Source organism: Leptodactylus fuscus, chromosome 7 (genome assembly GCF_031893055.1).
Source record: "Leptodactylus fuscus isolate aLepFus1 chromosome 7, aLepFus1.hap2, whole genome shotgun sequence".
Taxonomy (NCBI): Eukaryota; Metazoa; Chordata; class Amphibia; order Anura; family Leptodactylidae; genus Leptodactylus; species Leptodactylus fuscus.
This window is the reverse complement of record NC_134271.1, coordinates 65,367,683-65,394,655: the sequence shown is the minus strand read 5'-3', so window position 1 is coordinate 65,394,655 and position 26,973 is coordinate 65,367,683. Positions and strand designations below refer to the sequence as shown.

General features: G+C 40.7%; 1 protein-coding gene across 1 annotated transcript in view; it reads right to left on the bottom strand.

Annotated features, from left to right (window-relative positions):
- Window positions 1–26,973, bottom strand: part of PEPD (peptidase D) — a 186,286-nt gene that overhangs the window by 37,439 nt on the left and 121,874 nt on the right. Inside the window, exon 12 of the mRNA XM_075282039.1 lies at window positions 7,851–7,999. Within this exon, the coding sequence (XP_075138140.1) occupies window positions 7,851–7,999 (149 nt within the window). The remainder of the gene's footprint in view (window positions 1–7,850; window positions 8,000–26,973) is intronic.

Below are 26,973 nucleotides of genomic sequence, written 5' to 3'. Positions count from 1 at the left end.
ATACTGAAGTATTTTGCAGACCACAAATTGCAAACGGGTGTGTACATAAGACCTATTGTTACTGGGAATGGAGGCAAAACTGGGGAGAAGCCAATATTTGTTTTTTTTTGTTTATTGGTAATGAAGCACTAATAAATATAAGAATATGAACTGGACAACCCCTTTAAATGCTCAACATCCTTCCAATATAGTAATAGTACAGGCAAGTATAAGTAAGCATGTGCTATATATTACCATAAAAGTGCTTTTTTTCTTCATGTATCAGGCTTCTTTTCTCTTCTGCCCTCCTTCCTAAACTGCTGTCACCGATGGAACAGATTATAACTTTGTATAGAGGTCTTAATTATTAATACTTCCCTACAATGAGTGATAGAAGGATCTCCTGCTTTCTCTATAAGGCTAGTTGGTTCTCAGTCGTTCAGGTCCTCCGGATAGCCAGACCTCTAAACAGAGGTTACCCGCAGACCTTATAGGCTATAATCTGTGCAGAACTTTTCTCTCTGCTGATTTTATTGGTTTCTGTGGTGAAATCACCAATGGCACAGATGTGAACCTAGTCTAAGTAGTGTATGAGAGACATCATAGCAGCTATTCTCTGCTCAATAGCCCAGGGAAAATGGAAAAATAGTGAGGACCTGCAAAGGGGACGACTAAACTGCTGAATAAAATGCTAAAATAATAATAAAAGATAAAAGTCACAATGGTCACAAATAGTGTTATTATACTGATCAGCACAATGGGGCTGGAGTACCAGGCACAGAAGGCTGGGAGATCTTCGCACAGTGGCAGCTTGGAAAATGAACAGTGCTGAGCCGAACAAACATTGGGGGTCTATCCTGGAGGATCTTGTTACTTTCTTTCAGCTACATGGCTGGTTGAGGGTTTGTACAGTTGATCTTTTAACTTCTAGAGTAAAGGTTTTGTTCCAGACAGAGCACCACAATTGTCTATTGCTCGTTTCTGGTATTACAGCTCAGCTTTGTTGCAGTGAGTAAAGCTGGGCAGCAATACAGTATACAACCTGTGGACAGCTTTATCACTGTTTCTTTAATATAATGTATACATTCTACTTCTAGACAACCCCTCCAGGAATCATGGTATAGCTGAAACAAGATAAACCTTCTGACTGGTTGCTAGAGACAACTCAGACCTGCAACGTAAAATGTTTTATTCCTAGATTAAGAGGAGTTCTTGGTCTCAGGACTCAAAAGACCCTAATCTGGTTCCAGCTTTAAACTTTCAGGCAACTTTTGATTTCTGGCAGTTTTTGTGTGACTACTATATTTTGCAATATACTTTATTAACACACTTTGGATGATTTCTGTACAATCCTGCATTTTTCACTATTTCTCTTGCTTCTTTATCTCTGGGGAGAACAATATTAGAATATATTAAATACACAAGGGCCATGTGTGAAGTGTGTTCATTGACCATGGATGATAATAGAGACAAGTAATGCCTCATGCCCCTTTGTCTAGATGCAAGATCATCCTAAAGCTCTCTACAATGTATATACCTGCGTTCTGGAAATTTGTAAGATCAGACAGTAACTTTGCTATGTACAGTAATATTCCTTTAGTCCAGTATAAGATCATCTAGTTTGATAGACTGGCACTGAACTCCAAATTCTTCTGGGATCTCTACAGTTCACAGGCAAATGACAATGATAAGGACCAAAAATAAAGTTCCTCTGATTAAAATAAGTGACCGCAGAAGAACAGATGGCGGTATTTCAGTTTACATTTTTTTCCCTAGAAGTTCTTACAAAATTGTGATTCATAATTCTAAATACTTGTGAAAACTATAGATGATCACAAACCATAAAACTGAGAAGATGTAATTGTTTGCTGAGTCAGTAGAGTAAAATAACAAGAGTGAAGCACTTTACCTGTAGTTTCCCTGAGTGTTTTGCCATATAACGTCCGCGCACACGTGTAAACATAGGGGGCCATTCATCAACCAGTAATCAAAAGAAACTGGTGACAGCTACATCCTTACTCTGAGAGCAGCAAGGACTCTATCAGAGGTTACATATATGTTGTCTCCATCAGCCAGGCGGTGGCCTGTTTCCTGTGACGGTCTGCCAGCTCTGGCAAGCCCCAATGACAGGGTCAAAAAATTTATAGCAATGGTAATCGCCTCAATGCGACTTTTCCAGCATTTTGTGTGACGAATGGGACAATGTGTAAACAGCAAGCAGGAATCCTGCTACAGCGAGGTAATATAAATCGGAAGTCACTTGCGACAAGAAGACAGAAAGAAGGACGTGTGGTTTTGAGCAGGACGCCAAAAGAGAAATAGGTCAGAACTTAAAGAGAATACATTAGAGCTCATGCATTGCATTGATAGGTAACTGTGTCACATCCGCAGATATATTGGGTACTACTAAGAGAAAATGTTTTTTCTAAACGTTGACATAATAAAAAAAAATATATATAGGCCCTGTACCCACACAGCGACAAAAGTCAATATACAAGAATAAGAATGATACGCACAAGATGATATAATAACGTTCTGTAGGATTGGCTACCATATTGATTCTCACTAGAGGTGAGTATGGCCAAACCAGCATGTGAACCAGATGTGGGAGTTCTTGAGCATAATCCTATTCCATTCTGGGCTGCCAGCCAACTTCTGTTCTCCCTACCCTGCTGGACCAGTGTCTGATCTTCCACTGCCTCCATTTGTCCCCTTCTCTGTGCCATCCAATCACCTGCACCAGAAAGGACAGGGAGATGCGAGGCTGTGATGATAGTGAGTCTAATATGGCGGTCCTGCCATGTATTCCTTGTTGAGAGCACTGGAATACACTCCTGGCTGGAGTGCTTTGCTTCATACTCTTCTATTACAATGGAGCCAGAAGAGGATCCTCCCATAATGGCTACAGATCACCATTCTACAGCGCCTGAGATTCCTGATGGCCACATGCATAGTATGTGGAAGAAACACCAGGCATGGCCTCCTGACCGGGGCTCCAGCATTGAGCCATATATGAGTAAGTCGCTCCTGGAGGCTGAATCCCTGCCAAAACCTACTATTAAAGATGTCCAGCAAGCTGTGGCTGCATGTAAATCAAACTTTGCTGGTATGATAAAAGGCCTTAAAAAAGAAGTCGCTCATATTAAACATGACCACCAAAAGATTAACAAGCATGTAAGAAAGATTGAGCACCACGCTGAAGATCAGCCGCTGTCCAAAATGTTACTCATTTATTTGACTAAATGAATGACATAGAGAACGGGATCCACAGAAACAACATCCATTTAGCAGGGCATTACTAGCAAAGACTGGGCTCCATAGCAAACTTTTCACTTGGGCCCCCACAAAGACACACACAGTATAGCCTATCTTTTAATGGTCCCCGCACAGTATAACACCCTACTTAAAAACACTATAATGTCCCAAAGTGGCCTCCAGACAGTATAATAACCTAAAGCGGTTCCTCCACGTAGTATAATAATAATAATACATTTTATTTATATAGCGCCAACATATTCCGCAGCGCTGTACAATTTGTAGGGTTCAAATACAGACAAATACATAACAGTATAATTTTACACAGTGGCCCCTCCACAAAGTATAGTGTCCTATAGTGGCCCCGTCAAACAGTATAATGTCACATAGTGACCTGTACGCACAGTAGAATGTCAATAGTGGTTCCTCAATACAATATAATGTCACACAGTAGTCTGTCCACACAGTATAATGTCTCAAAGTGGTTTCTACACACAATATAATGTCACATAGTGGCCCCTGCACACATTTTAATGTACCACAGTACTACGGTGTTCGTTGCAAATACTGCAAAAAATTTCAGGCATGACAGAACATGAAATTTTTGAGGTACACCACCCATGAACTATTATTATACCCCTGGAGTCTTTCTCCTGAGCCTCCCATCAGTATAATGATTGGAAACTCAAGGAGGGTATAAACTAGTGTTACTTACCTCTCCTGGGCTATGGCGCAACTCCCTGCTTCTTTGGCCTCAATGTTTAGCCATAGCGTCCTCTTCACTTACGTGTTTCAAGTGGATTCCAGCTCCACTATGATAAGAACTGGGATGAGCTTTAAACACGTAAGAGGGGAGGATGATATACCTAATAATTTGTATTAACATTATGGAATAAAAGTTACGTTTTAAATTCTGGATTATTTTTCACATGCTGGATGTAAACCTGGCTGGATATGAATGATCACACCATCCAAGCAGAGAATACACCTTCACCTCTTCGTTGACGTTATGACTGCTGATATGGGTGGGGGGTTCATTCTGTTCCTCCCCCTGCTGTCTGATATTGCACTGTCCTCCATTTTTTTGGTTTCTAGTACATTGTGGCATAGGCTGGTAGCTTATTTCCCTTTTCCCTTGTTGTTCATTGTTTGTATGTTTTTACATGTTGTTTGTTATTTAGGTATAGGGAAATGTTTATAGTGTTAGCATCATTTCAATGGATGGAGGGTGCCACCGAAAGGTGTGCTGTGTATACATGGTTAAACATCTACCAGCCACCTATCATATGCCTCTCTGAGACCCAGTAGACGGGGAAAACCTTGAGAATGGTATATAGGGCTTGAATTGGTTCCTCCGGTCATTCCGTCTATTCTTACCCATGCATGGGTTGTCAATGCCATGGTGTATAGGTCTATTCCCTTTGCCGCTCTTGAAACCAATATCGAGCCAGTGGGCCGTTATGTATGTTTTGGTATACATCTCTCCCTCTTACTCTAGTGATATTATAAAGATAGTGTATATATATATATATATATATATATATATATATATATATATATATACACACACTGTATATACACTCACCGGCCACTTTATTAGGTACACCTGTCCAACTGCTCGTTAACACTTAATTTCTAATCAGCCAATCACATGGCGGCAACTCAGTGCATTTAGGCATGTAGACATGGTCAAGACAATCTCCTGCAGTTCAAACCGAGCATCAGTATGGGGAAGAAAGGTGATTTGAGTGCCTTTGAACGTGGCATGGTTGTTGGTGCCAGAAGGGCTGGTCTGAGTATTTCAGAAACTGCTGATCTACTGGGATTTTCACGCACAACCATCTCTAGGGTTTACAGAGAATGGTCCGAAAAAGAAAAAACATCCAGTGAGCGGCAGTTCTGTGGGCGGAAATGCGTTGTTGATGCCAGAGGTCAGAGGAGAATGGCCAGACTGGTTCGAGCTGATAGAAAGGCAACAGTGACTCAAATAGCCACCCGTTACAACCAAGGTAGCCAGAAGAGCATCTCTGAACGCACAGTACGTCGAACTTTGAGGCAGATGGGCTACAGCAGCAGAAGACCACACCGGGTGCCACTCCTTTCAGCTAAGAACAGGAAACTGAGGCTACAATTTGCACAAGCTCATCGAAATTGGACAATTGAAGATTGGAAAAACGTTGCCTGGTCTGATGAGTCTCGATTTCTGCTGCAACATTCGGATGGTAGGGTCAGAATTTGGCGTCAACAACATGAAAGCATGGATCCATCCTGCCTTGTATCAACGGTTCAGGCTGGTGGTGGTGGTGTCATGGTGTGGGGAATATTTTCTTGGCACTCTTTGGGCCCCTTGGTACCAATTGAGCATCGTTGCAACGCCAAAGCCTACCTGAGTATTGTTGCTGACCATGTCCATCCCTTTATGACCACAATGTACCCAACATCTGATGGCTACTTTCAGCAGGATAATGCGCCATGTCATAAAGCTGGAATCATCTCAGACTGGTTTCTTGAACATGACAATGAGTTCACTGTACTCCAATGGCCTCCACAGTCACCAGATCTCAATCCAATAGAGCATCTTTGGGATGTGGTGGAACGGGAGATTCGCATCATGGATGTGCAGCCGACAAATCTGCGGCAACTGTGTGATGCCATCATGTCAATATGGACCAAAATCTCTGAGGAATGCTTCCAGCACCTTGTTGAATCTATGCCACGAAGAATTGAGGCAGTTCTGAAGGCAAAAGGGGGTCCAACCCGTTACTAGCATGGTGTACCTAATAAAGTGGCCGGTGAGTGTATATATATAATATATATATATATATATATATATATATATATATATATATTTATTTATTTAGAGATTCCCAGATATTCCTGTACTGCTAGTTGGGGACTTTAAACAATTTCCTCCATCCCCACTGGGACAAGTTTCATACTGGCACATTAACCCCTATATTACACAGAACTCCATCCTCAGTCTGTTGTCAGATATGGGCCTTGTAGATTTAGCAAATTATATTTCCTATGATTTTGCAATACCCCTGTTACTATATGCTGCATCATTCCTTATCTTGCTTTGTCCTGACCGTGCGAATATGTTCGTATCTCGGATCTCTCCACACTATAGGTGACCCTGAAATTAGGGGAAGTTAGAACTCTGAGGGGAAACCTATGGCAGATTTAATCCATTCTGGGTACATTTAATAGTGGTACCCTTCTTGGATAAAGTAATGGAATATTTTATATTGTATGTAGGGTCGGCCTCACAGGGAGTGGTGTGGAATGCCATGAAGGTTTATGTTTGGGGATTATATGTTGGTGATATTAGTTAACATAACAACAAACCCAGAGAGTTTACCCGGTCCCTGCACAGGAGAGATTTGTACAGTGAAGATGATGGGTCTCATTGGGAAGAGGCACAATCCCTTTAACATGATGATTTGCTAACTAAAGCTATCAATAAGCGATTTTTTTTTTTCACCAAACAAAAGTATTTTGAAAAGGGAAAAGTGCCGGAAGTAGTGACAGAAGCAGTTCTTTTTAGTGAGCTGGATCATTTGCCTCTGTTCAGCTATTGTCTTCTGTGAACACTTATCGATTATGCTGTGTAGACAGTCAGGTACCCCCTCCTCCACTTCATATTTTAGCCTAATGGTGTGACCCCTTGGCTGCTTTCAGTCGCAGCACATCATAACATTTGATTAAAAGAAGGTTCAGTGACCCTTTTGGGGAGCAGGGGGTTAACCATGTAAGTGAGCAGGGGGGTAAGTGAGCTGTTGCCCCTCAATAAGGAGCTGTTTACTTGAAAAAGACAGCTTGTTTGTGAAGGACACATTATTAGCAGGACGTAAAGGGAGCTGTATACCTCCTTACAGTTGCTCTGTCTGAATGTCAATTTCAATTCAAAAGGAAAGACACGTGCTATATCATCATCCAGTAAAAATGTGTAAGGTCACTGTATTTTCAGATTCTACTTTGCCACAGCCAGTCTCTTTGTCCAAGTGGTCATTTTATTGCCAAATAAATGTAAATCTAATGCACATTCTCCTGGTGGCTGACTATAAACCTCCTGTCAGTTGCTTTGTCCAAGTGGCAATCTGTCAAGTGTAGCTGAAATATAGTATGCTAACCTTTACACAATGAGACGGTATTTTCATCCGCAACTCAAGATTGATTATTAAACGCACAAGTGTGAAAAATATTACATTAATATTAATGGCAGTAATGGCATTGGCACTCCACAGTCACAATCTCGGGGGTGTCAATGCCTGATTGAGACAGCCCTCCCCTCCCCCCACACACACATACCTCCAAAGACATTGTATTGCTGTAATTGCTGTTACAGTAACTGGTCAATATTTACCATCATATAAAAGGATCACAGGTTTTTTTTCCCTATACTGGGTGTTATGAGCCGGTGCCCAGCTGTATACAACCAGGCACCTACTTCACACAGTGGAGACCCCAAAGTGTTCCGATGCACATGACCTTAAAGTTATATGCATCAGAGTATGGCTTGTTAGTGACCAACATAGGAAATATCTTGGGTCCTTACTAATGAGTTAAACCATAAACCATGTTATTTGATTTACATATATGTGCTTCTGACTGACCTGGCTTCACAGCATTCATGACTGCCCGGGATGACTTCAGCACAGCCTCATAAATTGCTCTCTGGTCTGCGGTGAACTTCCCATTTGCAGGAAAGGAGCAAGTAATGTCAGAGCCGTAGCAGTAATATTCTCCTCCCATATCAAACAGGCTGTAGAAGAACAAAAGAGACATTAAACATCAATTACATATTCAATGCCAGGTGAAGACTGGTCCTTGTTGGATGACTTGGACAATCAGATATACTAGTTTAACAAAGTTTCTCCAAATAAGAAAATAATAAACCCCCTACAGTTTCCAGATCTGACCTCTATGGTCATGTCATGTCAACATGGACAACATATCCGCTTAATCCGCTTACTAGGACGTAAGCACAGTTTGGAGGGGTCATTGGAAACCAATGTGGAGAAGAGAGGCATTTCAAAAGGTTTATCAGAGCTTTATGATTTTGCTATTTGGGGGACCATCGGAGGCTTTTCCACTAGAAATCCTTCTATTCTCCGTTCCTATCATACCCCTAGACAAAGCTGCAGTGACTCCGTTCAGGCACTACACAGAATAGAAAAGTTTGTTTCCTGCTCCCTTCTCTGTGTATCAGCTGCTGAGTATATAGATATCAGAGGGGGTGATGATGCCAGACCCCAATGATGTTATAGAGGACCTTTCCTTAGAATAGGCCACTAATTTCTTTTTGCCAAGAAAACATCTCTGCAGTATAAAATAGTGATTCTATCAATACAGCAAACATGATTAACATTAGCACTAGACCACAATTTACACTACAATAATTTCCAGACGCTTCAGTCATACAAGATTTTTCACATTGTGCCACAAATTTTGTTTGTCGACCTATACAGTGTATTAGTAGTTCGCAACCTGTGGCTCTCCAGCTGTTATGAAACTACAAATCCCAGAAGGCATCAACAGTGGACAAGCACCATGTTAGTCTCAGTTGCTGGGGCATCCTTGGATTTGTATTTTCAGAACAGCTGGAGAGACACAAGAAGCATATATAATATTCCTCTAATCAGACATGGCATAGTCCAATATATTCTCCTAGTTGTGCAATACTCTGTAGTTAAATAAAATAATCTGTAGCAGAATAAAATAACCCATAGTTTAGTGGCAATCCGTGAGACCATTGGACTTTAAAAAAAAAACATATTTTTCTCTACTGAAAAAACTTCCTGGACAACTGCTGTCAAACTGGGTGTCAGCTCATACAGAAAGGTGAGCGTATAATGTCTGCACAATATAATGGTTCAATTTCTGCCACAACATTTCTAATTATAATATGAATGCAGAAACGTCTTCCCGTCTCACACCACTGTCAGAGACTTTACTTATGCTTGGAATAATGATTTGGACGATTAGTCTGAGGAGCTTTAGTTTCCTTACAATAGATAGGTGATGTTGCTAAAGAATTTATTTGATATAATTACATAACTGCATACGTTTAGAAGTCTAAGTAACTGTGAATACTCCTGACTATTTCTGAGAGTGGACAAGAGGGCTTGGCTACTGTGGAATCATCCCATGACATCATCAAACTGTCCGCATCTCCATTTTTCCCTTATCTTTAAGAATGTTTTTCCATCAATAACTTCTCACTTACAAGATAGGTTATAAAAATTAGAATAGTTCTGTCCGACTGCTGGGAAACCCATTGATTGATTATTGATAGAACGAAAACCCTTGTCCCTCATCGCAAGGGAAAATAGTAGCAGTATGGAATGCTGCCATGAATTAGAATATACAAGTATATACTTAGCCCTTAGGTACTATTTTAATATAATGCTTGACCCTTTAATAGAGGACCCTCGCTGAGATGAAGCTAGCACCAGAAGGAATTGTCAGAGGTCCGTTTTTTTTTTAAACATCATTCCTCCTCCAATAACAAAGGGTGGGAGACAACCAATATGGCTGCAACTTCAGCTCATTGTTATCTGCCAGCTTTCCCAAACCTCTGAGTAGCAAATATGGCAGTGATATACTTTATCATAAAGAGACATTGGCCTTCTAGACAATAAGAAACAGTTAAAATCTCTGTCGGATGACCATTGCACAAAAATATATATATTTTACTGCATACTACAGGCGTATTCCCTATGTGTATCTATGGCAGCTATGGAATGTATATGAGCTCTTGGACATGAGTGATCAGTCTCCCCTGCATATCTTATCAGTGTCCCCATCCTATCTGTATTGGCAATCACTATATGACTGTGTGCTGAAAGCCATTTGTGTTGGTTCAGTATAGCCATAAAGATCCAGATGCTTAAATATTTGAGTCCTGGGTGCGCACAAGATATTCCAGCTCTCAATCGCAATTAAATGATAACTGGATTATATTCAGCACAAAACACTTGTTGATAAGCAGATTTGCCAGGAGTTAGCTGCAAAATGAATTAGGTGTAATTGGGAAATCATTCATTGACAGTTAATGAATGGAATCAGGGCTGTTTAATGCCATGTACACGTACTGTATTCTCCGCTCTTCTATTACTAAACACTGCAAATAAAACACTCAATGAAATCTGGAGCCGCAGACATTTCACCAGCTGCAAGGGCTCCGCTCACATGTTTAGCTAAGGCTAGATTCACACTAGCGCAAGCAGGACTTTTCTCTCGGTGTTTTTCAGGCGGAAACCTGGCAGACCCCATTATAGTCTATGGAAGTGGCGTAACTACCGCTATAGCAGCAGAGGCAGCTGCCACGGGGCCCGGGACATTAGGGGCCCAGTGACAGCCGCTACCGCTGCTATCATTATACTCGGGGGTCTTTTCGGATCCCCGAGTATAATGATCGGATGCCCGGGAGAGGTAAGAAACATAAAAAACACTGTTATTTACCTCTCCACGACAGGCAGGCTTCGGCCTAGTCGTCTGACGTCTCATGACCCTGGCCTGCATCCCAGGTCATGTGACATCTGACGTCATTGAAGATCGACTACTTCGGAGGCCGACAGCGTAGGAGTCGGGAGATAGGTGATCAACAGAGGTTTTTTTATGTTTTTCTCCCCCTGGGTCTCCGATTATTATAGTATAATTAGAGTATAATAATTGTTTATGGGTGTCCACAGTGGGACATAATGCTGTGTACTGGGGCCACTATTGGGGATAATACTGTGTGCAGGGGCCGCTATGGGACATAATACCGTGTGCAGGGGCAGGGGCCACTATGGGGGATAATACTGTGTGCAGGGGCCACTATGGGGTATAATACTGTGTGAAGGAGCCACTATGGGGGATAATACTGTGTGCAGGGGCTGTTATGGGAGATAATACTGTGTGCAGGGGCCACTATGGGGGATAATACTGTGTGCAGGGGCCCCTATGGGACATAATACTGTGTGCAGGGGCCACTATGGTACATAATACCGTGTGCAGGGGCAGGGGCCACTATGGGGGATAATACTGTGTGAAGGAGCCACTATGGGGCATAATAGAGAGCGCAGAAATGCGTAGGAGAGGGTCGGTCAAGGTCGTCTGTGTCGGTCAGGCCGCCTCATGTCAAAAGTTCGCCTCGGGGCCCCGCCATTCCTAGTTACGCCACTGGTCTATGGGTTATGTGGGTTTCCATGGGTAACTGTTTTGTAAGCAAGTTAGCTTTCCGAACAGTAATGTGACCCCAATGCATAGCACATACGCTTTCTCCACAACAACCAACACGCAGGGCAGCTTTGCACAGCTTGCCCTAGGAGTCGGGATATAGGAGCAGTTATTTCCATCTCGGCAAATTGCTGTAACTTAAAGGAAGTTCATCACCTCCCTCAAGCATAATCAACTGTTACCACGTCATTCAGAGCACATTACAGTAATAAACAACATACCTTTGTTATGTATGTCATGTTTGCATATTTGGATAAAAACACCTTTGAAGTATTATGCAAATGAAGCAGTTGGTGCAGTGGGTTTGGGCCTTCAGTTAATGGATCAATTCACCACTGCACATGGTGGTGCAGGCAGGAGATGGTAAGGGGCTTAGTTCAGTACCCAACAGTGTGTGTGAGTAGTGAAGGCAAGCCTTTGTAGTCTAATACCACAGAAGAGGAGCTTCTGTAAAACTTTCAGCTATGATAAAAAAGGCACAAGAACACAGCGCATCACAGCATGCTGTATATGGCAATGCCGGGCCACAAAGTGGACAGAGAAATATATTATCTGATTAACAAGATTTAGTTGTGAAGTGCAATAAAGTTTAGCTACATAATTTGCATATATATATATATATATATATATATATATATATATATATATATATATATATATATTATATACACACACACACACACATACATACATACATACATATACACACACAAAAAAAATACTCACCTGTCCCCGGTGTCCCAGGCCGCTGCGTTTAACCTCCTGAGTCGCTCCAGCCCCTCCTCCAGCGATCCCAAAGATATTTAATTAACGATGTTAGTATAGTCAGTGATCCCACTGTCATAATATAGCTGAAACCCCCAAGTCTACTAGGACAAGTAAGTAAATTACCAATCTCAATAACCCCTCTAACGTTCCTGGGACAAAATCTGTAATGGGGCCCCTATCTACCTTGCATCATTTAAAATAGTAGTATATTTTCTGTGGCAGAAGGACCTTTAGGGCTCCCTCAGCAGCCTCGGCCTGGTAGCGACTGCTTCCACTGCACCCCCTATAGATACCCCCTGGTTAGAAAGTATTACTTTGGCCTTCAAGTTCCTAAGATCTCAATTTGATTGATCATCTGAGAAAAAAAAAAAGTTTGTTCCATGGAAGCCTCATCTTGTAAATTAGAGGGCGTCGAGGATCTGCTGGTAATGTGTTGTGCAATATATCATTTTGAGAAGGTTTTTGGTGTCTATGCATCAACATCTCAGAGCTTTTTTGTCAGCATTAGGGCGACCTACACTGTAGTAGGCAGATGGTTGTCATTTTGTTCTATATAATCAGTCAAGAAGAACAACATGTATACAATGAGAGGAATCTATCAAGACTGGCGTTACATACACACCAAAAGTCTACTTGCACAAAAATGCTATTTTTTTTTTCATGCCTTGTATACCAGAAAACTAGAGTACAGAGCATGCTGTTCAGGTAGTATATACTATAATGTTTATAACATAGGCAGACTGCTGGCTTATAAAATATGGTACTTGTATAGGTATTTGCTTGGCATATTAGACCATTAGGACTTGGGGATGGAAGTAATGTAGCGCTGTGCCACCTCTATTTACTTCACACTGCTGATCTCCTGTTCCAGCATTGGGAATAGGGTGCTCGTAATGTGGATGCCACTCGCCGCAGTTATTGGGGATATGTACGGATCCTGGGGATGTTTTTTGCTCTGCAGTATACGATGGTACTCCAGAATATAGTCCCATAGGTGACCTGATAAAATATCAGAGTAGCGGTCTGTACATATTGTATACACGCTACAGTCAAGCCCAGAATGTGATATAATGTTAGTCAGGCTCCCAAACCTCATTTTAAGTAGCCCAACAGTAAATCTCCTACAGCAGACCTCTAGTAGTTTGGATTAGTATATGGAAGAAAGATTGCAGCAGTCTAATAATAACAGTATTACTGACCAGGATATACGGCACTGTTACCTTGTAAAGAGAGAATTAATTGAAAAAAAAATATTGATTTTCACCTAAGGCACGGACCCCACGTGGTGTAAATGCTGTGGAAAAAAACATTACGTTTTACAGTCACTGTAAGGTGGATGGATGAAACCCATCCACACAGTGCAGAAAAATACACAGAGTGGACACATTGTGTTTTTTTTGGAAATCGCAGCATGTCAATTATATCTACAGAAACGCTAGCAGTTTACCTATAGGTATAATTGAAGCAAAAAGTCCACAGAAGAAACCTTTGCAGACTCTCTGTGAAAATTGTTGCGGGAACAACCACGATGCGTTGCTGCCACGGTTTTTCCTACAGCATTTTTTTGCACAATCCAGTATAAAACGTAACTTTTAATTATGGAAACATCTTACAAAAAGATTTTTGGCTGTGGCCTGCTATGTGGGGCCTTAGTCTAAACTGGGATTTTCCTTGAGGTAAAGAGGGGTGTGGACCACAGAGAAGATGATAAATCAATGTAACTGTAGGGGCCATTCACACAGAGTAACGTGGTGCTGATTCTGCCATGATAACTCATGGCAGAGTCAGCGCTGATAAAAACTCCCATTGACTTCAATGTGTTCCATATTCCGCGCGGGACACATTGAAATCAATGGGAGTCTTCTTATCAGCGCCGATTCTGCCACGAGTTATCAAGGCAGAATCATTGCCACGTTACTCCGTGTGAATTCCCCCTAGGGGTTAGCTGGAAATTCTGTGGATTGTCAATGAGTATGTAATAGCAAAACAGCAGATAAGCTACGTCCTGCAGAACTGACATCATACAGTCAGCAAGTGTACAATCCTTTGCAATATACAGTAACTCAGCTATTTTATTTTTTTGATATTTCACTTATTTGTTATCCCAGGAAAGACACAAAAGTAAAACTTGCAGAATGTACAAAATGTTAAACTTATTGATGGTTCCAGATATTTCTAACACTGCACAAAAAAAATGAAAACATAAATAGAAAAAAAAAGATACTTCTGTAACATTATCTTAAAGATTGTTTTTCATCTATGGTAAAATTATGAGTAGTTTCCCTGCAGATGTAGGGTTATAGGTTGACAGACATTATAAAATTGTGCTCTGTTAACCCTTCATTGTATTTTCTATTTAGTGTTATTGATAATAAATAATATTTATTTACTTTTAATTTCACAATTGCAAAAAGCAGCAGTCATTTATTTATATGATATAAAAGCAGCAGAATACAGACGGTTTATAACCAGAGGAAACTGCACCCCCTGGTGTTAGAAATCAATATGACATGTATTGGCAAGTGGCGATATTACACCGCCCTGTGACCAGATTACATAAATTAACCTCAATAAGAAGACATCAATCACAGCTCCGTATCATAAATGAAAGTCACCGTCTTTCCACTAGTCATGTTCCAGATAACACAGATAGTTAGGTGTGTTGTAGTGTGACACCATGGAACAACCGTGACGTGACTAGTAGGTGAGAAGTCAGTGGGAACTTTGTAATGAATAGCTGTGATTCAGCATCATGCAATGTACAGACAATTGTGTCACACGACAGATCCCCAGGTATTGATTACCATTAAGGATAAGTGATATAGATTCCATAGGAAGTTATCACTGTATACATACATCTCTACCTCCTGACAAAAGTCACACTTTCTTGGTAAACAGCTATAAATGGTGAGATCACGTAACACCTACAGTTTAATGTATATTTAGAAATTACTTCAGCAGGCAGTCCCGTTCTATATTATTATATTTACTCTACTATTATTATTACAATAATTACAATTATTATTATTATAACTGCTGAATTTACATCTCCATGGCGGATATCAGATAACTTGAAAGATTCTGAATAAAAGGAGATTATTGTTATATATGTGGCTCCCAGCACTGCTATTGATCAACAGAATATAGAAGTAATATGGTAATACTACAAGTAAAACCCATTGATGAATGTTATTTGCAACTAAAGCAAACTTCTTGTTTCAGGTGAATTTTGATGATAAGCTATTTGCTATGTGTGTGTGTGTATATATATATATATATATATATATATATATATGAGGGGTGACACTATTTATGGTCATTGTATTCTGCAGTTTTTAAGTACTCTCTATGACCTGGTCGGTGGTGACTAGCTGATATGTGATATAACTGACAATAGGTTTGTGGCATGAGTTATAGTAAATCTAACAGACCAGACCGTTCCATGCTCTGACATGCCTACATTCCTGCCCTGCTCTGTCCACTGTCTAAAAAAGTGGTGAGCAGGGCACAGGGGCTAAAGGGTCACCAAGCTGAGGTGCATTTTTGGCCACTTTCTAAGAGAGTCTGCCTTAGTAAAAGTAGGCCAATATGTAAAGGAGAATCTGTTTCATAATGGTCTCTCTGTAACTGAGAAACAGCACCAGGACAATACAGGATATAAATAGTGCTGACAGGTACTGATGTGAATAAAATGCCTGCGAAAGAAGCTTCTATTCAGCGCTTTTCTCTCTTATGTTCTGCACTCCTCGCCCTCCCTTCTCCATAGACCTCTATTAACATGAATCTCCAGACACTACAGCAGTGAAAGTCATTTTAGCAAAGGGAGAAGAGGAAAACCGCAGAAACAGAAGACTCTTCTCCTAAGATATACAACATTTCTTATAATCACCTGTACATTATGTAAAGTCTACAGAAACAACACTGCCTATTTATAGGGGTTTGGAAAGACCGTAGCATTCGGATGAAGGCTGTGGCCTCTTCACAAAAAAAAAATAAACAAACAAGCATAGTGTTGTACATTTTATAGTGGCTGTATTTGGAGTTGCAGTGCAGTCACATTCTCTTGAATGGGACTTGGCTGCGATCAGGCCATGTGACTGATTTACATGATGTCAAATGGCCTGTGAAGTGGGCTCCACGGATCATCTGTTTGAAGCAGCAGAGGAACTCCGAGACCCATAATGATCTTCAACTGATGACCTATCCTTCGTAATTAAATTAATTGAACCTATAAGGAAGCACTCTGGTATTTTTTCTGTTTCATTATATACTAAATTCTATGAATATATAATTTAGCCAGTTAACCTTATTTTGTTACTCCTTTCTGTACGAAAATCCATGTGATTTCATGGTAACTCCGTCTTTCTGTCCAGTCAGAGGGAATCCATTCTCAGGCACCAGGCTTCTTGTATGATGAAACTTCAGTGATACCATGTAATCTCTCCATAGGGGAAATAACCTCCTATTACAGTTACTGCAGATGATCAGACAGACTCCTGTCATACAGTTATAATGCAGGAGATGACATCACAGCCTCCCTGACGGCTTCTTATTTATATGACTTTATAGAGAAGGATAATTATGTTGTCCTGCAGCAGGCAGAGATGAATATAGCTACATGTGTGATACTGTGCTGAGGCATCATAGATTCAATAGAGCATAGAGAAAGAGAAATGTAAGAATTAAGATGGTGTCTGGTCAGAAATAGAAGGATGCTGAACTGCAGTACAAAAGGAAGATGTGCAGAGTGTGAATCAGATGAGGGGTGCAATGATGGGACAAAAGTGATTTCGGTAGACTGTTTTTTTTCAGTGTAGATCCCCTTCAAATGATAATACAAATTTTATTTAGACTATCAACAACCTTATGGCTTCCTGTTTATAGATATACATATATATATATATATATATATATATATATATATATATATATATATATTTTTTCTTTCTTTCACTTCAGGTCTCCTCAGTTATGACAGGACAACATGTTCACATCTTGAAGCAGCAGTTTAGCTGGAGTCTTGATCCCACCTACATTTCAACATGTACATAATGTACTTTACAGGTTTATTTCCTACAATCTTGTTTTGAAGATCTAAAATTTAAGCAAGAGAAAAAAAAAAAGCAACGCAGGAATGTGGTTGATCCGGAACAGACTGATAACCTCCTTTAACTCCACAAAAAAAAAAAAAAAAATCTAAGAAATGAAATTCTATTGAGCGAGACTCTCCGCAGAATCAAATATTAATCTGTATCCCACATCATTTTCTACACCACGGAACAGAAACAAGATGAAAATAATATGTTTACAATATTGATGAGGACGGCAAGCGGCAGATCCGGCGAACATTTTAACAATTGTTCAGTAAAGCAGGGAGCCAAGAGAAAAATGGAATTCACATTATGTGGAGGAAAATGTGTTTCTGTACTGGCCATTTTCTCTCCATCTCTCGGTAAAGTTCTCCTGGGTTTTTCTGTATGAATCTCATGAATAACATATACCGTGCTGTTCCGAGCCTAGGGTGTCTACCGTACCCACAGGGTAGGATAGTGCTAGGTTAGGGCACAGCACAGGGGGCACCTTTCTGAAACCACCCTTCTGAAATCTTCACCTTCAAACAAAACCAGCCCATAGGTTTACTTTGATCAGCCATCCAATGAGACAGCACTGTTTGGTGCAAAGGCACAGCATGGTACCAGGTTCCTCAGTAAATACAATGGTGGCACACAGACAAAGATTTCCAGCGTACTATGGTGACTTTAGGTGGTACGTTTATGTTTTACTGCAAAGAGTGTATATCTTTCTATGAGGGAATGCTCACCATGTCAGAATACTTGAGTTTGTCATGCAACTTTAAGCCCCTGGGGAACTAAACTGTGCAACCAGAAGTAGCTATGGAGCACCATCCATCGTACTGTCTAAAATTCTATCCATCTGATTTTTTACAATAGTTGTGATGTCTTCTGCACTAAAATGACCATTGTACCTGATGGGAATCGGCCCCATCAGTTTGGACATTTTCTTATCGGTATTAGGGAACTGTTTTTATTGGGCATGTAATGTAATGCATAGACTCGGATCACACAAAGGAGAACATATGTCTTAACAGTGCTAACGGTATATCGGAATCCTGTACCGAAAAAAACTGAAGTCATAAATCAACCCCCTTTCACAGAAGCCATATCTCATCATATTGTACAATGTATAACCTTGTCTGGATCTTAATTACACTATAACTATATACTGAGGTCTGCTTCATCTTAATGACCATCTCTAATTGTCTCTAATATAGACAGTGGATATCTCCTCAAACATTACTGCTAATTGGATTACACGTGTAATTACTGATCCTTTTATTAGTAATATGCAGATAATACGAACAGCAGACATTCTGCATCAGACCTGCAAAGTCACCACTTTTCCCTATTTGAGGAATTATTGTCTAGCTAAATAAAGAAAGTAGAGTAAGTCCTTAAAATCCAACATTAATGGAACTGGAATAGCATATGTTTTGTAGTTTATATTGTCACGGAAAACTATATAAAACTTGCAAGAAGGCAACTTTCAAGCCAAAACAACACGACAACACAAGATTTGTCAGATACCTTTATACAGTACATTCACTCAGTGGCCCAGATTTACTATTGCGGACACTGGTGTAGTCGTGGCCTAATGTGATGCATCTGGTTTGGGACTAGATTTTTTGACTTGTTAGACATGATAGTGTGGCTTCTCAGAAAAGGAGACGTGCTTAAAACGCACCAAGATGAGCCAAAAATATGTCTTAAAGTTTTGGATCAAAGTAGGCCAACTAAAAAGTGGTAGAAACAGACTTGACATTGTAAAGATATGCCAGATTTATCATCCAGCATCGGCCACTATGATAAAGTTGGCGGCATTTTCAGAAGGAGTGTCTGCCTAATTGCACTATTAATAAATCTGAGATATTCGAAAATGGTTTGCATTTTTTCAGGTACAAGTCAACAGGACTAAACCGCAGTAATACAGAAGAAAAGGCCACGTGTTAGTTTATGTACAATTGCTGTCCTTTTCTTCTATATTAGTAAATCAGTGGCATTCTGTGCATTTGCTATTCCCAGAAACTCCTGAACCCCACAGTAAGGTGAGCACATCAGGGACTATGATCTTTAGGAGCTGTTGTACATCTGCCATAAACCTGCCATGTATGGAATAAGTGCTGGGCTATCAGATAACTTCCTCTTGGTCTACAGAATAGGATTTCATTTTTGTAGCAGGATTTTTGGAAAATATATATTGGTTACAGAACTTTTACTGAAATAGTTTCAGCTGCCTCCTCTGTATGTGTTAGATATCGAAAAGTTCCCTTTGTAGTTCTTCTGAGTTGTGGTATTGAACAAGCTACATTTCAGCAGTAGGATAGGGAGGCTGTCAGAATGCAGGTTACTACCGTTCCTGCCTAACTAATCACTGTATAATATGTTGCTCAATGGGTGACACTTTCCCTTTTTTGCTCCGTATTTCCAACTATTAAAAAACTCTAAAAATATCCTATGTATAATCCTCCTCCCCTAAAAAAATGTAAAATTATTTGAATAACTCACCAAAAAAAGTTGTAGCTTTCAAACCAGCATGTACGTAAAGCACAAAAATATGAGTGGTCTTAAAAAAGGGGAAAATGACCCAATCTTGAACTTGTTAACCTCAGCTCTGCATATTCATTCTGACAATGGTAAGAGTACAGGAGACAACTGCTTATAATGCAATGGCCTCATAATATATTCAGCTGATATCAGCTATATACAGCCTTGCTGTGATCCCACAAAGGAGATCAGTCAGCAAGGCACAGTGCAGTGTACACACGGAGGATTTGTTCTAATTATCCCAGTACAAGGAAACGGAGCATAGAAAGCACTTGCTGAACAATTAGACTTGTTGCCAGTAATCTACATGGATTTCCTAAGCTTTGCCGAGCTGGAAGAATATCTGCTCAAACAGTGCTCCCCTGTGGACGAACAATTGTACTGGCTGAAGTCAGCCACTGGAAATGAGCCTCAAGTAATTCTCCTAGACCCTGGAAATATCACTGTATATGACAAAAAGCAGGGCTGATATTAAACCCAAAGGGAGTCTATCGGGTCCAGAATGCCTCCCAATATCCCAAATATTGCTGTATAGAGGCCTTTAATAGGCGTGGAAGCGCACCTCAGTCACTATGCCATACAATGTATACGTTGTAAAAAGTGCAGTGATGCCAGGTTTTGTTTTCATGGTTCTCATTGTGCGATAACGTTATCCTATGTGTCAATTGTTTGCATTCTGAGGCTTGAAAAAGCGCACATAGTAGCGTGGAACGGCTGTTGCCTTTCTTGCCATTTGATGCTGTTCTTCCCTCCCTACAAGAATTGTTTTTAAGATGTGATACCCTAATAAAGGAAGCCTTTTATGAAGACGAGCCTCTGTGTGGGTGAGTGCCCTTCCAATTTTCTTTTTCTTCGTTATTGCCACAGTGCTTTTTTTCTGGTTGTTGAGCACCCCCACGGCTCCTGATATATAAGGTTAAACTCCTCCGATTTACCTCCAGCCTACCAGGAATTATACTTACAGACCCAGCAGTGCCATCCTATTTACCTTTTCTGCAGTTCTATGTGTCAATTGATCACATGCAGGCAAATATATATAGCTTTCATTATATTTTAATACCTTGATTTTATACATCCAGGAAGTCTGTGTTGTATGCTGGTTTATTACTGTCCCTGCCTTACATACTGCTGTATACACAGAGCTAAATGAGCAGCCATGTCATCTGCTAGGTGCCGCTGAACTGCATGAGCTGCTGAGTCCTAGAAAACCCAGATCACTTTGCACTATACATTCATTGACAAAAAAAAAAAAAAAGAAAAAATAAGGCATCCAGATAGAAATGTTAGATTACTGAAAAACTGGGCATGCAGTTATGTCTCAGGTAGATATGTAAGTTATTACAGGTCTGGTCTTGCCACAAGTGGGCTAAAAGTGCTTCCCTCACTGTCCTTCAAAAAAGCTTTTAGAGGTTACTTTTGGGTAGTGTACCTCTTGGTGGGCGATCAATGACTGCTAAGACATGCCTCTACGTCACACTCCAAGACATTGTGCCAAGCTGACAGACTCTAAGGGAGGGAACATTACTGGACTAAGAGAAGCAAGATCGTTTCAACAGCCATTCTGACCTAGATGTTAGGAGGTGTTTGGAAAAGTGTTTACGTGAGGGCTCACACACACAGCAGACAAGATTGGGACAGCCCAATAAACCACTGGTGGGGAGGATTGTTTGATCCACCGACACTTTTGTGTCTCAGTACCCATTATATGTCCTGCTATTGACAGCCATCCACCACTGCAATCAAATTCAGGGATGTCTTCAACAAGAAACCTCGACTGCTATGGGCTGGAACCATATTGTCTTTTGTGACAAATTAAAGTTCTATTTGGGATTAATGACTGTCTGAGGCCTTGTGGTGAATGCTTTAATCCTGCCCCAGCTGCTGGTGTAGTGGCCTGGGTAGCCATTGCATACAACAGTTGGTCATCGCTAACAAGGTACTGGAGCCTCTTTTCAATTGTACAAGAGAAAACAAATAGAGAATAAAAAATAAAGACAAATCAAAATAAAAAAAATTTGTAATGTAGAGTGAAAACAGTTTTAAAACTTTGTGCAAAATGTAAAACTTTTGTTAAAAAAATATCGTTGTGTAGCCATATTCTTTAAAATATTTTATATTTTAATAGTATGGGCTTTAAGGGATATTTTTTTTTTGTTTATTTATATGTAAACAAGACAAAAGTGATTTGATTTGTTTTTTTTGTAATGTTTGTGTATTTTACATTTCCATAAAGTTTTTTTTTACTATCTTTTCCAAGGCACTGTAGGGAACCACCTACCTCTACCTCTAGGAGTAGTGCTAATGTAGGTGATGGCTAACCCAGGAAAAAGTCAAGGGATACATAGCAACGATGGATCAAGCAAGAGAGTATCAATCCAGCAGGAGGTCAGGACAGACAGCACAGATTCAAGATTGTAATCAGGTCAAGAATAGAGCAGGTAGAACAGAAGCAGGTACCAGAAACAGATCCATGGTCAGGAAACAGGTAGACAGTGTACAATGAGACACTTATGCAGCATACTAGTAGGGTACTAGTAGGGTACTAGTAGGGTAATAGTAGGGTTTTACAAAGATCTGGCAGCAGTGGAACAGCACAAAGAACAGTACTAGGAGCACAAAGGCACTGAACTAGAGATGAGTGAGTAGTCGAATAACTCTCCGCCATAGGTATCCGTGTAAGCATCCGAACACCAAGGGGTTAAGCGCATCAATTATTCGATGCGTTTAACCCCTTGGTGTTCAGCCGCTTACAAGGATACCTATGGCAGAGACGTATTCGATCGAATACTACTCGCTCATCTCTATATATTACAAGGATCTGTACACGGTGGCTGGGTTCACACCTTCATTGGAGTCTCCATGGGAGATTCTGCCACAGAATCCACGGCAGAGACAAAAGTCCGTCAAGGAGGACTTTCTCTCCAATTGTTTAAGTACAAACTGGCAAAAACCTTGAGGAACCCATTATTGTCTGGGGTCCACAGAATTCTGCGTGTAACTGCTTTTTAAGAGGACAGGGTCTCCATCTTAAGGGTCCAACTGAACAACGGAAACCTGAACGCTAGTGTGAACCTAGCATCAGAAGTAGTCTGCGTTAAAGAAGCTGTCTGACTCAAAAAAGATTACAGCATGCCAATGGCTGTGGTGAAGATAAACTTCATGTTTATTAGCCAACATTCAGTAACATTCTGACCCACCATTAGGATCTTAGCAATGGGAAAATACTGTATATACATGGATTATAAAAATAACTGATCATTGGGGGAACAACAGTTGGCTCCAGCATGGATCAGTTGTTTGGGGTATGGTAAATGGAAAGGATTAAGTGGTGTCTATATACCTTTTATCAGTCTATGTATATATGAATTCACCATGTTGACTGAAGTCTGTGGTCAACAACTACTAACATGAAAATTATTAGTACAGGCAAGGTTATGGAGCTTAGATTTTTGTCTAGGCATTATCATTGTTGTTAAAGTCTTGCACCTAGGGACAGTATTATAGTATTTATAGTCTTGTACACAGGGGGGCAGTATTACAGTAGTTATAATCTCATACCTCAAAGGTAGAATTACCGCAGGTTCCTATTCCTTGAGGTAGTATAATAGTTATGTAATAGTAGTTCTTGTTTTCTAGCAAATATTTATATGTGAACATTGAATATTAATACCCATGAATGGATGACCAATTTCTAGAGATAAGGATCTTATCTGTAAATAGAGCGTGAATGCATCTGATTATTTTAGGAGCAGCACTGGTACAAATTCAGATTAACTATTAAGATCGCTCTACCAAACAATTTAGACAAAGTCAGAACATATTTGACACATGTTAAACAATATGGAAACAGAATTGGGACTTTCTCACTAAACAAATATTTTGTAGATCACATACAGGCATGTACCATCAGATAAAGCTGTCTGTGTAGAGACGGATCCACCAGAGATGCCAACACGACTCAGATATTTCCTGAAACCGTCACTGCCAAAATCCTTTTGGGGGAAAATCAGGCCAACCAGATGTCCTTAATATCACAGATGTACAGTCCATGACATAAGGACAGAGCGAGAGAGAAGAGCTAATGAATATATAGCACCCTGGGCAAACATAGATTTACCATGGCAGTTTACACTAGCATTAAAGGCAGTACGTTAACCATTAACTATCATTATCACAGTAGTTATATTCATGTTCACAGAAGACATTATTGTAGTAGTTCTTGTATTTAGCGGCAGTATTATAGTAGTTATGTTCTTGCACAAGGGGGCAGTATTATAGTAGTTATGCACTTCTACATAGGACGCAGTCTTACAGCAGTTATGTTCCTTATGGATGGGTAGCTGCCTCAGAAGTGTGTGTGTGTTGTTAAAAAGGAATGTCTCATCTAGGGAAAGCTGGGTAGAAGTGAAAATCTGAGAAAGCTGGTTGTTCCTTCCAGTTGACAGGATGTTAATAAGTTTTATTAGCAGGTACCTGGGAGGGCTCATACAAGGGCCTGGAGAACCACCACCAAGGGTTCAGGCATGGACTGGGTTTTGTTTGAGGTGGCCACACCCTGATGGCGAGGTACGCTGTATGTTATGTAGCTAGCCAACCAGGATTTGCTTTAATATTAGAGCTATTTTGTACTGTATCCCTGCATACTGTGGACAGAGAAATAATGACAATGACAAACATTTGTGATGCACATTTGTCACCAAAGGGGCTCAAAGCGCAGGGAGTGTTGTAGAGTAAGGAGTCAGTGGCTACCATACAAGCGCTCATCTCCAACACCCACAATGGTCAGGTGTTTTACACAGTATTTTTGGAATGTGAGAGGAAACCTCAGTACCTGGGGGAAACTCAAGCAAACACAGAGAAAATATACAAACTCCACGCAGATTTTGTTGGTTTCGAACCGGGCCCCAGTGCTGCAAGGCAACAGTGAAAACCAGTGTGCTGGCCAAGGATCAGTATAAAACCGGAAATACCTGTGTGGGAGTGAAGTTGTCGGTGTGACAGCCATCGGTGGAGATGCCAATCCCATGAGCTGATTGACCCCCAGAATGTCACATCATTTACACATGGGAGTTTTAGAGTGCTTAGGGAAAGTATTATAGATATTAAATTTTAAAGCATATTATAGGGGCTGTATTATAAGTATATTCTTGTATTATAGTAAATTTATTTTTGTTCAGTAATGCCTTCATTGACAAAAAACAAACATCCACATAGAAATGCTGAATTGTTGCATAACTTGGCATACAGTTTTGTCTCTGGCAGGTATGTAAAGGATTACAGATGTGATTAGACATTGGGTATTGCCACAAGAGGGTGTATAAGTGCTTACACTGCTGCCCCATAACAAGGCTCTCAGATGCTATTTTTGGGTAGTCTACCTCTTGATGAAAAATAGTTGACAGCCAGACTTGCCTATACTACATATGCAAATAAATATTGGCCAGTTCACTGTGATCAATGTGAACAATGGACTGTGAGACATAGGACGATTGTTTCAACAAATTGCTCACAATCTAAGCCATTCTGATCTAGATGGGAGCAGGTATGTCAGAAAAGACTCCAGGCATCTTGAAAGACCACCAGTAGACAGGATCCACTGACAAACAACAGCCAATCCCACAGTTTACTTATCCTTTTGCTCTAATATTGTAATCAATTACATGTATCAGGGTTATACGCACACATAGAAAGTGTTATTCAATTCTAACAACTCACTCATGATGCGTTTTTTTGTTGTTTGTTAAAGTAAGTATATTCTTTTACATACTGAATATTCTTTCTTAAAAATCAGTGGGAAATTCTGTTCTGAATCTGTCTCTCATTGTATTCAATAGAAGTCAGAGACCACAGCAGGATGTTAAAATAAAATAAAAAGTGTCCTGCCCATTCTTGACGCGTGGGGCTAATCAGCAAGTGAGAACCACAGCCTAAGGCTGGAGAAGAATTTGGGGTGCAAAATCACCTCAAAATTCTTCTTTACTTTCTGCCATGTAAACAGATCCAAAAAGCTCCTCCCTGCACTGCATTTACATAATCATCTCGCCCTCTCTTTTGGGCTCGTTCACATGGGGCAAGAGGGGGTGGATTTTGACGCCGAACCCGCCACTAGTGTTCTTTTTTGCGCTAGCGGTTTGTTCCCACTAGTGCAAAACAGAAGCAAGCTGCCCTTTTTTCAGGCGGATTCCGCAGCTGATTCAGCCACGGCATCCGCCTCGCAACAGCACCCTCCGGACTAGGCCCATTCATTTGGGCCTAATCCGGAGCAGAAAGCCGCGACGGTATATCATGCACTGCACCCGCGACAAAATGTGCATATGCGGAATCCCCGTGTGACCTAGCCCTTTGTCACCTTTCCAGATTTCTGCTTGTACGCCGTGGCACTTTCCCCTTCTCAGCTCAATGCTGCAGCAACTCACATTACTTGACTTTTTGGTACTAATTCAACACTACACTAAGTAAAATCCTTCTACCTTGCAATGTAGGATGTATTGGCTCAGGGTGAGGGGCAGGGATTTTCAGTAAAGCCTCATGTGACGTACTGAATCAGAAATCCTGCATAGCATACTACTGGCAAACTTCCATTCTATGTACATGTTCACATGCTCAGAGAAGAGGTGAAATTGTGGTGATGGGTGAACAGGGTAAATATAATTAGAAAATGGATTGTAAAGAATACTGCTTCTGTAAAATATCCTCAGCAAGACCCATCATCTGTTTTGGGTTCTTCTGTAAACTTAGATATCCTTTAAAGAGGACCTTTCACCATTTGGGGCACATGCGGTTTTAAATACTGCTAGAAAGCCGACAGTGCGCCGAATTCAGCGCACTATCGGCTTTCACATTCTGTGCCCCCCGGTGAAGATCTATCGGTGTCGGTACCATAGCTCTTCACTGTTAGAAGGGTGTCTATTGCGGTGTACTGTGAGGGTGGTCAGGAACGCTTCCCTCCTGATAGTACTCGTCCCTAGAGTACTGGGGGGGGGGGGGGGACTCAGCGTCATCGCCAGGCAGTAAGGAACGCCCCTTCTCAAAGTACAGCGCAATAGATGCTACTGACTGACTGTCAGAAACGCCCTTCCGACACTGAAGAGCTACGGTACCAGTACCGATAGCTCTTCACCGG